The following is a 16,329-nucleotide window of genomic DNA, read 5'->3' on the forward strand; positions in this document are numbered from 1 at the left end:
AGTGAGCAGGCAACGTCGCTTAGGTGACCATGCTTTACAGGCTGTACAGAGATGAATAAGATGAAATTGTCGGATTTTATGTGCCAGAACAAAGATACCATTATGAGGCATGCCGTAGTGGAGAACTCCGGATTAATTTTGACTGCCAGGGGTTCGTTAACGTGCAGTTAATGCACGAGTGTTTTTCGATGCGGTGCCCGCATCGAAATGGTGCCACCGTGGCCGAGATTTGATCCCGCGACCTCGTGCTTAGCAGCGCACCGCCGAACCTACTAAGCAACTACGGCGGGTCTCTGTACAGTGATCATTCGCACCCTCTGAAGAGCGCTGTGCATGCGAAGAAACTTGCTTGCTCGTAATGCTCCGTACGTACGCATCATAGCGGACTATATAATGACAGAACCTTGCCATCTTTGAGAATACCGGGATCTGACCATCGTCTCATCCTAATTGTGATAACGGCTATTAATTATTCCAACGTTATTCGAAAGATATTCGGTATTCGATACGATTCGCTTCTGACACTCTTGGATTCGTATTCGATTCGGTCTCAGAAATCACTATTCGCACACCCCAAATGATTTTTGTCATTGAAAGGCAGCGTATACTGTGGCTACAACTGGCGTCAAAGGTGTGAGTTAAATCACGTTACATGCTGAGTGGCACAAACAATGTTACGCAACTGGACGTCAAAAAATGTCATTGAAGATCGGCTCATACCCCGTGACTCAGGTTGGTCGCAGGGTTGGTTTCGAACCGGGTTCCTCAAGCAGAGCAGCCCCATTCGCTAACAATTAGACCATGTTCTATCCAGTGACGAACGATGGCGGGAAAACAGTTAAAAATCGAGACGGACAGGCAGAAAGTCATCAGAAAATGCGTCAGGTATCCGACGAATTCTAATCTCATTAAGATGCAATACTGCCCAAGGTTGGTAATTTTCAACTTTACGTTTTAAAGCATTTGCATTCTTATGTTACTGCACACAATTTGCAGGAGCTATCTGTCTACGTGTCAATTATGTTTGTTTCTATCTAACCGTTTTCCAGCTCATCAGGGTAACTGATGATCGAATGGGCGGCGCGTCAGGGTGCTGTTCTGAGCGAACAGGGTTCGAAACCAACCGCCGCCGCTCTAACATGGGTGGCTGAGTATATGGCAGTGAGTACATATGTGCCGTTCTTCAGAGAATCTCTTTCACACCAACATGGGTCTGGTGGACCAACATGGGAAGCCGGTCTGGGTAGGTACCGCTGTTCAATGAAATCATTTGACGCTGACTTGGAGCACTAGGTATGTGCCAGTGCGCGCCGCTCTTCATTTCACGTCTTCGACGACAAATTGGGTCAATAGAAATGGACCGCTGTACAGTGACGAAAGAATTCCTCAGATTTCTCCTATGCCGAGCGAAATCAAATCCACGTCAGAAGGGTTCCACGAGTGCAGCAACCCGGCACTTTATCAGGCTCTGCCACAAATGAACTGGGCATGTACGGCTTTTCAACGAACGTCTTTCAGGCCAACAGTTTAGCGAGCTGCACCGTGAAGGCACTGGGTATGTGACACTCAGCAATGAACCTCTCGTGAGTTTGGGTCATTGTGTATATGTCACTGGGCATGCTGCAAGCGACGAAACAATTCTCAGCGTTCGCAGGCGTCGGAGCGACAGGTTTATCGCCTAGGAGCCAAAGCGCGGTGTTTTCGACAGCGCCACTAGATGACGCAGCGTGTCCAGAAAGAAGCGCGAGAGAGCAGCGCAGTTGCCGCATGACGCGTTTAAGCTTTCGCACGCACCGGCGTGCCAAGCATTTAAAAGGCAACATGCACGCTTCGCGGCGGCGACGACTCTAGATGACACTGAATGTTCGTACGGAAGCACGAAAGAGGAGTACCGCTGCAGTACATGCCTCATGCATGAATTCGTTCCGATGGTGCCAATACATGCTGTCGTTATTGATTCGATGCTATAAACCCACTACCGCTGAATGTGATCGTGAGGCGGGTGCTGCCGAATTTTAATGCGGTCAGCATCCTCTGTGAACTTCAGGCAATTTTAAAAGACTAGCTTTCTGCGTATACTTCTGTCTGATTGGTTATTTAACCGTTCTACCATCAGCTTGCGTTACTGGGTATAGTCGATCGTTGGTGCGTAACGCAGGCAGCGGGTTGTTGAGCTGATGAAACAGCGTTGAAAGCCAGCCGCCGGACCTAGAAAGTGCATGTGCCTCTGGGTATGTGCCGCTCTTCAACGAACCTCTTTCACGCAAACTTGTCTAACTGTGAATGTGCTACTGTCATGTGCCGGTCATCAATGATAGTTTAAAATATTATTTAATATTTCTTCGGTGCTGGCCGGAATAGAACTCGCGACGTACATAGTGAGACAACCTAGTTTGAATATATATTTACAGAGGCGCCACGCGCGGATTTCGCGGCGGCCCTGCAACATATCACAGCCTGTTCAGTGGCAAGCGCGAGAAAGGAAACCGGCAGCATACACGCCTCATATATGACAAATTCCGTGGTAGCACTAGGGTTTGTCGCTTCTCTGCTTCTATACTAATCGCATTAACGTCGACACTAATCGTGCGATGGGTTCTGCCGAAATTCTTGTGGTCATATATGTTACTAGAAATACTCGCTGTGCGCCACCGTCAAAAATAAGATTGCCCAGCCACGGTATTTATATATTGAACTTGAGTGTCGGTGTGCTTAACTCAGATTAACTTACATTTTTTCCTGTTTGCTTGCTGATTTTCAGAACTATATGATTTAAATTCCATAAATACAACCACAGAAAGTACAATCGGTTCACGTGCTCTCCCCCCAAAAAAAATCGAGTATAAAAACTTAAGTCACACTCCTTCTGCGAAAAGCAAATACATACGACAAATATGTAGAAATCTTGAGTTAAGACAACTGAAACCAACCTGGTTGTCGTGTTTCAGCAGCAATGGTACTGTGGCGCTGTAAACCAGCTCAGCCGTTCAATTACAAGTTGCATGAGACGTCTTGCGCTGAGGTCGAATTCGAAAACTCTGACATACACAGCGCCGGGAGCACAGTGAGAAAAAAAACGGGACCGATATTGCGATGTTTCCTATGGATCTTGTGTTTCTGAGCCATTATTACGCATCAGTTATTTACTGAATTTCTGAACCGTCGTGCAACTTACATAACTACTTATCGCAGACTACACCAACAATGCTACCGTGGGAGTAAAGACACTGAACCCATTCAGCTTCCACCAAGCTGGCGTCGCCCTGGAGATTCTCGTGATGGCCGCCGAGGGAGCGCTACTCTTTGCGCTCGTCGTATGGAGGGATGCCAGACCAACAGCCAGAGGGCGCTTACTGACACCCTTGCGCGGATCGTTCGCCGCATATGTACGTTGAAAACCTAATTGATCAGATTTTCTACATCATAAAGCTCTCCACAGCTCGTTACTGTGAAGCGCGAACAGACGCTTCAGCAATGTTTTGTCACTTAAGTCAGGCAGAAATGATACCGCATTTGTCGACAAGTAAAAACACATGGAGGAGATATCATGCTTGAAAAGCTTGCTGCCCTTTATACGTAAAGCTTCACGAGTTCAAGTGCACCATACATCTGGGAGAATGCTAAAAATATACTAATTCATAAGAAAGGAGACGTTAATGAATCTAACAATTATAGGACCATTTGCTTATTTTCAGTACTGTATTATATATTCACCAAGATAATTTTCAATAAAATCAGGGCGGCACTTGACTGCAATCACCCATAAGAACATGTTGGCTCCAGGAAGATATAATATGCGATGGATCACGTTCATGTCATCAATCAGGCAATTGATAAATCTGTGGAGTACAACAAAGCCCTTGATTTGGTTTTCATAGAAAATGAAAAGGCATTTGATTCAGTGAAGATACCAGCAGTCATCGAGGCATTGGCTAATATAGAGTATAGGAGGCGTACGTAAATATCTTAAGAAATAACTACAATGTCTCCACAGCTACCTTGGTTATCCACCAGAAAACTAAAAAAAAATAACCTACCAAGAAATGGGAGAGCCAAGGAGACAATATCTTCAATACTGTTCAGTGCATGCTTAGAAGAAAGATTCAACCTGTCAGACTGGAAAGGCTTAGGAGTGAGGATCAGCGGCAAATATCTCAACAACCCTTGGTTTGAAGATGACATTCTCCAGTTCAGCCACACTGCGGATGAGTTACACCAAACGACTGAGGACCTTAAACGACTAAGTGTAAGAGTGGGTTTCAAGATCGATATGCAGAATGCATGGTTAATGTTCAATAACCTGACAAGGGAACAAGAATTAAGGATCCCTAGCCAGCCTTTAGATTCTGTACAGGAATACGTTAACTAGATCAATTACTCACACGGGACCGTGAGCATCAGAAGGAAACTTACAGAAAAATAAAAACAGGTTTGAATTCATACTGCAGGCATTACCAAATTGTGACTGGAAGCTTACCACTGTCGTTGAAAAGAAACGTGTACAATCATTGCATTCTACCCGTGCATAAGGGCAGAAACTTGGAGGCTAACAAATAAGCTGAAGAACAAGTTAGGAACAACTGCGCGAAGACCATAGGTACGAAAAAAAAGGTCAGGCGTAACTTTTAAGGACAGGAAGAGAGCGGTGTGGATAACAGAGCAGACGGTGATAGCTGATATCCTAGTTTACATTACGAGAAAGAAATGAAGATGGGAAAGCCAACCAAACAAACGGTGAAACGTAGGAGTTATAGAATGGGTTCCAAGGGAAGGGAAGAGCAATCGAGGACGGCAGAAAATTAGGTGCGGTGATGAAATGAGGAATTTCGTAGACGCAGAGTTGTAATCAGCTAGCGCAAGAAAGGGTTATTGGTGATCACAGGGAGAGGCCTTTGTCCTGCAGCGAACACAAAAATACACTAAACATAGAAAGGATATTTTGAAATGTTTGACGAGTTATAGAAACAACAACAATTGTCACGCAGACATGCATTAGGTCACTCTCAAGAGGAAGCTCTAGCTCGGGCCCAACTCTGACGCGGCCTATTCAAATACACGTAAAAATGCCAAAACGTTTTTCTGAGATAACCCCTGGACCAATTTTAATGAAATTTGTTGCGTTTGAGACAGCAGAGTAAATTTCAGTGACTGTTGTCGCGGAACTTCTATTTAGGTCCTGAATTTTGTTATAAAGATTTTCAAAAATTCGAAAGTTTGGAAAAATATAGAAGCACGAAGTTTAAAGATTCATAGCTCTGCATAAAAAACACATATCTCGGTTCTGTAAATGGGAACCATTAGATCACTGAAAGCGCACAAATCCGATACGTCATTTTATATTTTACGTGAATTGGTTACGTTGTTTTCATGGGTTCTGCGAAAGCTATATTGCCTTATTAGTAAATTTATTGAGATTCATGTGTAACATAACAATTTTGTCCGCTTTAGATGTACTATTAAGTGCAATTCATGGAATTGTATTATCAATTTTCCTTGCTGAGTTACAGAGTTGCAAACTTGGTAGTTTCGTTTTTGGAAAATTTTAAGTTTTTGCAAATCTTCAATAAAAAATTGACGACATAGATAAAAATTCGAAACAAACAGTCACTAGATTTTATGTTTTTCTTTTAAATGCAACAAACCTTTTCAAATTTGGTGCAGTGGTTGCCAAGAAAAACGACATCTCCTTTTACATGTATTTAGATAGGAGCACCCGAGCTAAAGCTTCCTCTTAAGAATGACGATTATATAATGTGCAAAAAATGGACTTGTGCCAACGAAAAGCTTCTTCACCAATGACACCAATCCTGCGTCTGAAGTGCATTTTGTTCTTGTTCTATACGTACAAAGGTTGCGCATAGTATTGGCATTAATTGTCACTGCAAGGTTTTCTTGCTTTTCTTAACATGCACATAACGAGGCCGAGAGTTCTGGCATCGTAATTTTAGCTGCTGCATTAGGCTTGTATTTTGCTTGCATTTTGCTGCCACTGGAAACGGCAATCCTACCCGCGCCCATGTTTTCTCAGAAACAATAATTTGGCCACTTCGGGAAAACGGCTTGCGTATTCACAACTGTTCCAGAGTCGCAATAAATAAATGAATCTCCTCCACCTTTCGTCTCACATAAAGCGATATCAAGGAGAGTACGTATTTAACGAGTCTATATATACATAAAATGTGTAAACAAGCTGCCAGTTTTTATGCATGGCACCGTTTTTTTGTTTGTTTTTTCCAGAAATGCTGGCGCAATGATGACACCGAGAAAATCGAGGCAGAACTGGATGTTGACGTTCGTGCGGAGAGAGAGCTCGTACAACGGGAGTTGCAAACTGGAGTCGATCCGGCAAGGAATGCTGTGATCGTCGACAATGTGCAAAAGCGGTACACACGTCTACTTTCTCGTCGATATCCAATTCTTGTTGAGTGTCATTCTGATGCAAAAGCAAGGAACACACGTGTTTGCTACTTGATTGGAGAGTGCTTTTCGTGTACTTAAAGTACGCGTAATATGCGACACCCGCAACTGTTCAAATTAGAGTATGTGGTTTTATGTTCGGCCTGTGATACTGCTCTCAAATGACAAAAACAAACGTCTAAAGCACAGAAATACGAAAACTTCACATTAGAGGCAAATAGTTCATTTTGTGACAACAACGCGCCCACATTTGCTGAGGGAATCAGGGCAACCAAAATATTGATACGGCTGTTTTTTACTTGCACTGCCCATCACCGTCGATAAACGCTGCTTCAGAGCTATATCTGCTACCTACTTCGCGCATGCTTGTGTCGCTGCAGCATGCGCCAAGTATTTAGGTTCCGAATGCGTGAAACAAGTCGCAGAACCCATCACTTCTAGTATCGATAATAGAATTTTATCCCTGACTAACTTGCACCACTCCAAAATTTATTAGAAAACTGTTGTGGACTTATAGTTTTCGTTGCACTTCAGTTTTTTTTATCATCATCATCACTCAGAGCTCCCTTTTATTCGCATCCCCATTTTCCAGTGCATTAGAACCAGGCCGGAACAAGCTACTCGCAGGTCAGGTCGAGCGCTCCGCATTTCTGTAAATCAGTTCTCTTCCTTCTCTTCTTCCCTGCGCAAGACGCTCTCATCAGTGTAGCTATGAGCACGGAAGCTGAAACATAGGGTTGGTGCCTTAGATGAGGAGGAGGCCAGCCAGGCTGGGATAGATGGCGTGCAATTTCCCCCGGCCATAAGACTGGACCTACCGGCTCGCTCTGCGAGCAGCTTCCATTTATTGGCCAATGTGAGAGGAGCACTGTCCGTCAAATGCTGCATGAAGGCTGCCCTAGTTCTCGTGTGGCTTGCTTACACTTTTTTCCCGGTCGCTTGCTCCGAAGTAGAAGAGACGCCGCGTAACACGAATCTCCTTCAGCCTCTACGGCTCGCACCAGCAAACGGAACGACGTATCTTGATGCGGTGCTTTGCTTCATTCTTTAATGTAACCTGGAGAATCGAACAGAAGACATACTTTAGTGACTATCTCGTAGACGACAGTGCCCGGCGCGAAAACGCATCATTATTCTGCAAAGTTCTTTTTTTGAACATCAAGTACCATGCCTTGAAACATTTTTCGCAGATTCCATAACCCAGAGAGACAAGGAATCGCACAACTACATGAGATCATTCTCTGATGGAGGCGCTTCAGCCACGCTTGCCATCTCTTGTTAACTCATCTTCGTCGTGAAGCACCGAACGTGTATATGCAAAAACGTTGCACAAGTGGGTCCACGTCTGTTTCGAGTTTTCTAGAGCTATTGCGTAGCCTGTTCGTGATCTGGAAATTGCATAGAGACCTACTAATGGTACAACTTGAACACTCATTATTTTTTGTGGCGCTCCATTGTAAGAAAGTTCACGTGTTCGCAATGTGAGTATATGCGTACATGAAACACAATTTGTATTGTGCTCAGAATCAGTGCTGCATTTGTAGAACGCAGGAACAGTTGCTGCAACGACTCGGGATATGGGGAAGACCGCACAGTCCTCGCGGTACAAACACACGCGCACACGTAAACAGAAAATCGTATTAGCCGTGTCTTACAAAAAAAAAATCCTTAATCACTCTGTTACAGGGTATCTTGGAAGACGATTGAAAGCATCAGAGTCGAGCTGGCTTCTAGCTCGAGACCGCTGTAGTGATAGGAATAGCATATCTATGGTGTTCCAGTAGAGGCTCTTACATTTTCAATTTATTAAGTATTCTTTGGAAAAAACTGCTCAGAAAGCGAACTGCCTGCTCCACCTCCAGGTAAAATGTTAAGGTGCGCGCTCGTGAGATTCCTTGGGCTCCATCTATTCACTCACCCAAGTATGCGCCGCCTAGTTGTGTAAAATAATGAAGTATAATACGACGACTTCGGTTTTTTAAAAGGAGGCACCCGCTGAATTTTGAGTTTTACCTCTACGTTTACAGGACCCAGACCTCCGCCTGCCTTGCCTCAAAATAAATGCTGCACCTCTTGTGCTCAAACCGTGTTTCACAAATAACTGTTTCGCAACACATATGCGCTCGATCAACGTGAGCCGGCACACAGAGCTTCACCTGTGCTGCGTAACATACAGCTGGAAAGAACGCAGTATTGCATACAATAGCTCTGATCATAAGATGAACAGTTCTCCCATGCCACTGTTGGAATTTTGTCGCGAGAGTGGCAGTTCGAATTGTATTTTGTCCATTCTGTAAATTATCACATTCAAAACGCACACCGAGGTAGCCGATGTTTTCAGAGGCCCGGTTCACTTCAAGAAAGGCAGTCGGATTTGTGTCCCATAAAAATAGCCATGCTCCCTCGCCCTTTTCACAATTTACTTTAGCGCCACACAGTTTACAGAAGTCCATACCATGCTACTCTCATCAGCGGACTTCTTTACAGGCACAGCCAAGCGAAGGTCATCAGCATAGGCGAGAAGTTTCAGGGAGGAATCTGCGAAACTGAAGCGTGTTATTTCACCGTTTTTCAAAGTTGGCCGGCACCCGGATTTGACGCACAGAATCAAAACAGCTGGATACATAAGTCATCCTTGCCTGACAGACCTGCTAAGCTCTATTGTAGGTGCTGCCTGCCCGTTGATTACTAGTCGTGTCTGTAGCAGACGCGTATTTATTTAAGAACCCGGTCCCCTGTGTTCCTGGCCTTAAACAAGGTGAATAGAAAGTCATGTGGCTACTTACTCTATTAAAAGCCTTGCTCAGATCCACTTTCAACACCAACCGCTAATCCATCACCGGAGGTGGCTTCGCATAGTATCCTGCATTGCGTGCACATTATCATTAATGCGACCTTCTTTGATGCCGCATGATTGATGTTTTCCGATGACTGTTCCGAAGACAAATTCAAGCTGTCCCGGTTTAGTTTTAGCTGAAGCTTAGTAATCGGTGGTTAAAAAATTAATCGGGCGTAAATTGGTCGCTGTCGGCACTGCCTTCGATTATTTCTTTGTCACTAGAGCAGTAAGTCCTAGTGGCATAGAGAGTGGCAGCACTTCTCGCTTCCAAGTGCGAACCATTAAGTGTAAAATTTTCAAGCACCATTAAAATTACCAGGCGGCAGGATCCGAACACAGGGCGTCTAATACAGAGGCCCGATATTGAAAGCATTGCGCCACGGACGCATGCATTGATAAGCGCCATGGAACAACATTACGAATGTCTAGCGGGCAAGCGACTGCGCTGAGACGCTTGGCGCGTTTTCATTTGGCCATCTCGACAAGCTGAGCAGCTGCTTAGTAAGGATCATGCGTATTCATAGGGTATGGCGCATGATTACTTTGAAATTATGGACAATGAAGGCAAATAAAGTGTAATAAACAAAGCCACAACAACGTATGAAGCCACAAACGCGAAGATCAAACAAATTCATTTACTAAGCATGATTCCCATGATGGTTGAATGGTCGCAGCGCCAGAGTGCCCTCTAGTAACTATTGTTGGCAACTCCATGAATCGGTCACTCGATTGCACCAGAGTACGCGCCCTTTTCATGGGGCACCTATGTATTGAGTGCATCACTATGCACGGTGCATCGTCGTATCTATCAGGAAAACGGCCGAACGAGGCAGAAATGCTATTTGCTTTAAAAGAAGTAAGCAGGGTGAGGTTGTGCAGGTGTCTTCAACATATATTTGCATTTCCTAAGAGTTTTATCTCCTTATCTGACACCCGCCTTGATAACCACTGTCGCTTCAACGTATATGGAACTTCGATGTCTACGCCATAGCGTAAGGTAAACAGGATACGCCAAATACTCACACACACTATGGAATATTACATTTTGATATTAACAATGCTGCATAAAAACATTGACAAAGTAAGTTTAGCTGTTTACTGGCATCTGTCGGTCCTTACATAAGCGTTTTTGTCCCGACTGAGGAGTTAACGGATGGAAAAATTTCCTTCTTTCATCCTTTCGATACGAAGTTGTCAAGAGACACTGCGCAGTAATACGAACGATATTCTATGGCACGGTTCTAATTGAAATTATGGTATTTCTGACTTTTTCAAAGTACCTACGTGTGTTCGTTTATAACATGCATTATTTGAGGCTGTTCTTTTTTTTTGGCTCAATAGAGATATATGCGCTAAAAAACGATTCGAAAAGCATTTCGTTTTCTCTTGAAGAGCGTGAACTTTTCTTCTCTTTGTCGTTATGCAATCAATCGAATGGGCTGTAATTCTTTTGCTTCAGGCGACCGCTTGTCCCATGCTTCGATAGGCCAGATCGTAGTATTCCCAGCATTGCGTTCGAAATGCTGAGTTTACACGGCACGCGGTGCCGCCTTCAGCCATTTAACGGAACGAGTGACTTCAGTATCACTGCTCGTAGGTCAAGTTGCCACACAAATATGACCGGCATATTCTTGAGGCAACAAGGTTGCAAGTCCCTGCTTCAAAGCCCTTCACGTGGTCGGCCGTGAAATTTGAGTACGTGCAGAACACGTGAGCATAAATTGAACTAACGACGCCGCTCAAGGAAACCGCTGGAAGCTTGCCTGCTAATGAGGGCGTTTCTGCCACGGCGAGGTTAAAGCTGGTGGTGGTTTCAGAAGAGACAGGCGGCGTTGAAAGGAAGCCGAATTGCAGATCAGTGTTTCTTCCTTTTATATTGCCCCGTTAAATTGTTTTGCAGCGACAGCGGTTACAGACATTGAGTTCAGATTTCGTAGCCTAATTCTGTTGCACGCATCGTGATCATACTTATATCCCCATCATCATGCTTATGTTTCAGAAGCGGATGCATATTTTTCTTTGCACAGAATTCATGGTCCGTTAGGTATGAGCTGTCCCGTTGTCATCGTTATGCCGTTGTTATCCATATCGTCAGTCTATATATAGATGTACTGTGTAGCTCGTAAGTGTATTTACAATTTTCTACGTTGTTATTCATTCGTTTCCTTGTTAATTAGTACCGTAATTCATAAACATTGCTTCTTGCCGAACACAAAGGAAAACTAGCTTCAAAAACAAGTAACCTATGTGGGAGAATAATAATAATAATATTTGGGGTTTTACGTGCCAAAACCACTTTCTGATTATGAGGCACGCCGTAGTGGAGGACTCCAGAACTTTTTACCACCTGGGGTTCTTTAACGTGCACCTAAATCTAAGCACACGGGTGTTTTCGCATTTCGCCCCCATCGAAATGCGGCCGCCGTGGCCGGGATTAGATATGTGGGAGAACGAGTGGCTCCTTGTATACAGGCGCAAAGTATGGCCATTTTAAGTATGGAACAAGCAACACGTTCTCGAATATATAAACCACCTAAACCAAGTGATAGGTGGTAATTTACCGTATTTACACTAATATATGTCGACGCCTATATACTGAACTCCAAGCGGCGCAACTATCGCCTCCGAAGCCGGTGAAGGAGAAGACTGCTCACGTGCACGTAGCGCCAGAAGAGAACACGCTGAGGGGCTCGACCCAAGCGGCCGCGAGACCGGCCGCTCCAGAGATGCCGCGACATCATGGCTGGTCGGGTTAAATAAACCGAGGCCACGGCGGCTGTACTTCTTCGCGCCGTCTCCCAAATATTGGTGAACGGGACGTGATACGAACACGCAACCTTTTGATCTGAATGATCGCATCCATAACTAATAAAAGAAATCTGTATTTGGAATGTAGGTCGACCCATTCTTTAGAGTACAACAAAAGCTCTGAACATGACACACTTTAATCTACCCTATGCTCGTCTACTAAATCTCGCTAGTAAATGTCACACGCTGCATCCTCGTCAGAACTGACACAGAAGTCATCCTCATCATATACTTCGCCCCAAACATCGTCGTCCTTGGTGCCGTCGAATGTGTTACAAATACAGTGTTTCTTAAACCTTCGCTGCACCATCTCCAGACTAACTTTACGGCGTGCGCGAAGAAGAAACTCCGTCAGCTCAGCACTGTTGCAAGCTTCGTTCACGAATATAGGTTAAGAAGCCTGGCCTAAGAGTATAGTAGGTTGAGAGCTCACTTCGCCTAGCATTTAAAAAAAGAAAGAGGTTCACCTACATTCGAACAAGTGCGGCATGTATTAGGAACACTTTGCGACAATGGAGTAGTAAAAGAAATCCATCGAACAAGTGACGGCCCTGTGGCAGAACAACGGAGCGAATGGGGCAGCAACAAAGACAAGTTTGCCAAGCGGGGGGCAACACTCTCCCTCGCAGGTATGGGCGCGTGCACGCCGTGCGTGGCGTGAGCCTCGCAGTGCGCCCGGGAGAGTGCGTCGGCCTGCTAGGCGCCAACGGGGCCGGCAAGTCCACCACATTTCGCATGCTGGCTGCCGTAACGAGGCCCTCGGAGGGTGACGCCTACATGAGCCAAGCCGTCCTCTCCAGGAATCCACGTCAGGTAAGCAAACGACTACAGGTCATTCTCAACCAAAGAACGGCAGATACGCTTTTGCGTTTCCACAAAATTTACGGTTGCACGTTAGTGGAAAAAACGGTTGCCTAATAAAATAACGTATTTCGGCCGATAGTGAACTACTGGTACATTTTCAAAGTGTTCAAATAGATGAAACGAGCCACGTGCATTGGTCCCGTGTATGCTTAGGTTTTTGCTCGTTAGCAAGCGAACTTTTATATCAAAGAGCGCTTTAACTGCGCAGCCGAATTTGTAAGTCTACAGGTTCCTACAAGCTTGTACACTCTTTCAACTCATATTATGCTGGTTAATCGATAAGTTTGCCAAGGTGAACGAGGCAGTTGTTGGGTAATGAAATACCCACTCATAATTGCGTTTGATATCCTATTCCAAGGAGCTTGTGCTATCCCCGACGGTCCGGAAAAAAAGTCAATAATAGACAGTTTTAGTACTGCGCCACGACGACACGCACGCAGCACGCAAGCGCTTTGCGGAACGTAGGAATGCGTGTCGCGTTAGGGCTTTTAGTACTGCGAGATGTTTACGTACACGTAAGCGGCCGAGCGTTAGACGCCGGGTGCGTTGAAGCGCATGCATTGGACGCTTCCGCCAGTAAGTCGAACCATCGGTTGAACTAGACACTGTTGATCTCGCTAACGTGATGTAGCGTGTGGGCGCGTTCCCGCTTCGTCGAACTATATTTAGGCCTTTAAGAGACTCTACTTTTCATACTGATGAAATACACGAATCATATCGAGAAATATGAAAACCGAGTACTTGCTTTCTGAGGCTGGCACGGTCATTTGCCGCGAGCTGCGCCAAAAGCAGGTCGATCCTTTCGCGCAAGCAGCACACACCGAACACTTTCTCAAAAACAAAGTTCATATTTTTGCTATGCATTCCCACCGTGCAGGATCCGGGAATGGCTTCTGCGCGTTCACTTCACACAGCAAAGCCAAATCGTAGGCCATTGAAACGTACAGCCTCGCGCTCGCTCGAACAAACGATAAACCCGAGAGCAGCACGCAAGGCTCCCTGCGCACGCGCGCAAGAATCGGATGCGTGCGTACGCAGCGTCCACGTACGCATCGCATGCCGTTCGTGTTGCGATCTGCACATGGACACTTTGCAGAACGTAGCGATCTTACGTATGCAACGCGGTTGCGTACGCTACGTACGCAGTAATAAAAATGTCTGATGCCACAAGAGAGTCAGGGAAAACGGCGAAAGCAACAGAAAGCAAGATGGTATCGTAGGCGCCCCGCGAGATAATAGACGGCTTTAGCTTAGCGTTTGCAAGCGAACGTAAAATTATTACGTACGTAAATAAACAGTGTCGTCCTCACTGCGCCTGCACGGAACGTTATTGGGTGTCGGCGGTTTACGCGCGCTATGCTAATGTACCTTATTTGGCGAGTTTAACATACGTAATGTTTACGGACGCTAAGAAATAGCGTTGTCGAACATGGCGGCAACCATGGCTCCCGCTTCAGCGTGAATTCTCGTGATGACTACGCTCTCACTCGCGTTGATCGCCAGTAACTATCGTAATCAGTTTTCGCTTTCTATAAACTCACCTGAAAGGTTAGTTATGAGCGCATAGAACATCCGTTTTCTCAGATCGTTCGGCGATTGTGGCGGCGTACATCTAACGAGACGCGTCCTCATAGAAACAGCAGGATGGCTGCTAATGGACCGTCTTGGCTTGGATGCGTTTGGCACGAGGCACCAGACGATGCCCGGTTTTCTAAAGTTGTTTTTTTACATTTGTCTTTCCGTAAGGTAAGCTAAAGGACTTGAAAGGATACGCACCTTAAGGTGCTTGCGTTTAGCCTACGTAAGCCGACAAAGGCTATTCTAAAACTGTCTAATGCTGCCGCGCCGAAGTCCTACCATAAGACGAAATGCAGAAACTGATCGCGATTCAACAGTAGAAGAGTAAAGACGGCGGACAGCAAGATGAAATTCAAAGCTGATAAGTGCTAGACGCAGGCGACCTTCCAAACGCGCGATGATCAGAGAGGCGATCCAAGGAAGGAAATGCAAGTTGCTGTAATCGAGCACATCGGACGCGAGTAATCAAGACGGAAGCACAAAAACTGGCTTAAGAGGGGACACTATAGTACAAGGAATTACTATATAAGAAGTTTGATCATTTGATTGATGAAAGAATCCTATAAAAAGAGGTCTTGAAACAGGCCCGTTTTAGAGATGATTTGCAAACACTTTGCAAATGCCATTTCGCTTAGGCACGCGCGCTTCCCTTTGTAACGAAAACATGAAGTAATGCGAAACGTCAAGATCAATCATGCGAAATTTCGGGTCATTTGCGTCGAATATTTTTTCACTGCAGTGGCAATCAGTGATAGGCTACTGCCCGCAGACCGATGGCCTCCTTGACAACCTGACGGCACGGGAGTACCTGCGCCTGATTGCAAGGCTGCGTGGCGTGCCTGAAGGAGAGATATCGCCTATATTAGATTACCTTCTGTACACGTTCAGACTGTCAGGCCACGCAGGGCGAAGGTGCGGAACCTACAGGTGAGAAAAAGATAAAGAACAAGCCATAGTTCTCAAGGGCTTGTGGTCACCAGTTGCTTGTGCTAGGATAACTGTCTCGCCATTTTATACCGAATCAGTCATTCCGCTGGCTTTACACTCTAACAAACGTTTACACCCTTTGGGTTGTATGTCTGCAACAGAAAAATAGTCGTCATCTGCCTCGCTTGCGTTTCCTTTCTTAAAAACGCCGCGCCCGCTAGTTTCCTTCCGGCAATGCTATGTCATGCTGATAACGCGCATGCCGTTCGTTACTGGGAAGTAGCGGGCTCACAGCGTTAAAGAAAGGAAAGGCGGACAAGCCAGATGACGGTTCTTGTTGTGTGGCAAGATAGGACTCAAAGTGTGCACACTTTTATAAGTTTAGGCTTACACCCCTTGAGTCGTATCTTGCCACACAGCAAGAAACGTCATCTGTCTTGTCCGAGCCCGGGACTTCCCAGTAACGAACGGCATCTGAGTTATCAGCATGACATAGCATTGCCGACAGGAAAGTAGCGGGCGAGGCGTTTTCAAGAAAGGAAACGCAAGGAAGACAGATGACGATTACTGATGGGTGGCAGATATCCACCCCAAATGGTGTAAACGTTTTTTAGAGTGTTTTACTGAGTGCCCTTCAGGAAAAACGTGTAAACATAACATAAGCTTTTCTCATTCTTTGCTTATGTGACAACATTGTTACTCTATATGGCGAAAGATGTCATGAGCACCACTGATGCGAAACCTTGCAACCGGCACTGAGTGATATCGCCTAGGGGTTTTTCCAATACCACGCAGTCAATTTTTGTCAACACGGTATATAATCGACACACTATCGTCTAAGATTAGGCAAGTTAATTTCACTATCATCAAAGCGACAGACGGATAGCTAACACATG

At 45.3% G+C, this 16,329-nt stretch overlaps 1 protein-coding gene across 1 annotated transcript in view; it reads left to right on the top strand.

Annotated features, from left to right (window-relative positions):
- Positions 1 to 16,329, top strand: part of LOC142570542 (phospholipid-transporting ATPase ABCA3-like) — a 117,509-nt gene that overhangs the window by 84,742 nt on the left and 16,438 nt on the right. The window contains exons 21-24 of the mRNA XM_075678914.1: positions 3,193 to 3,386; positions 6,238 to 6,383; positions 12,694 to 12,877; positions 15,246 to 15,433. Coding sequence (XP_075535029.1) covers positions 3,193 to 3,386; positions 6,238 to 6,383; positions 12,694 to 12,877; positions 15,246 to 15,433 — 712 coding nt within the window. The remainder of the gene's footprint in view (positions 1 to 3,192; positions 3,387 to 6,237; positions 6,384 to 12,693; positions 12,878 to 15,245; positions 15,434 to 16,329) is intronic.

Source organism: Dermacentor variabilis, chromosome 2, assembly GCF_050947875.1.
Source record: "Dermacentor variabilis isolate Ectoservices chromosome 2, ASM5094787v1, whole genome shotgun sequence".
Lineage (NCBI taxonomy): Eukaryota > Metazoa > Arthropoda > Arachnida > Ixodida > Ixodidae > Dermacentor > Dermacentor variabilis.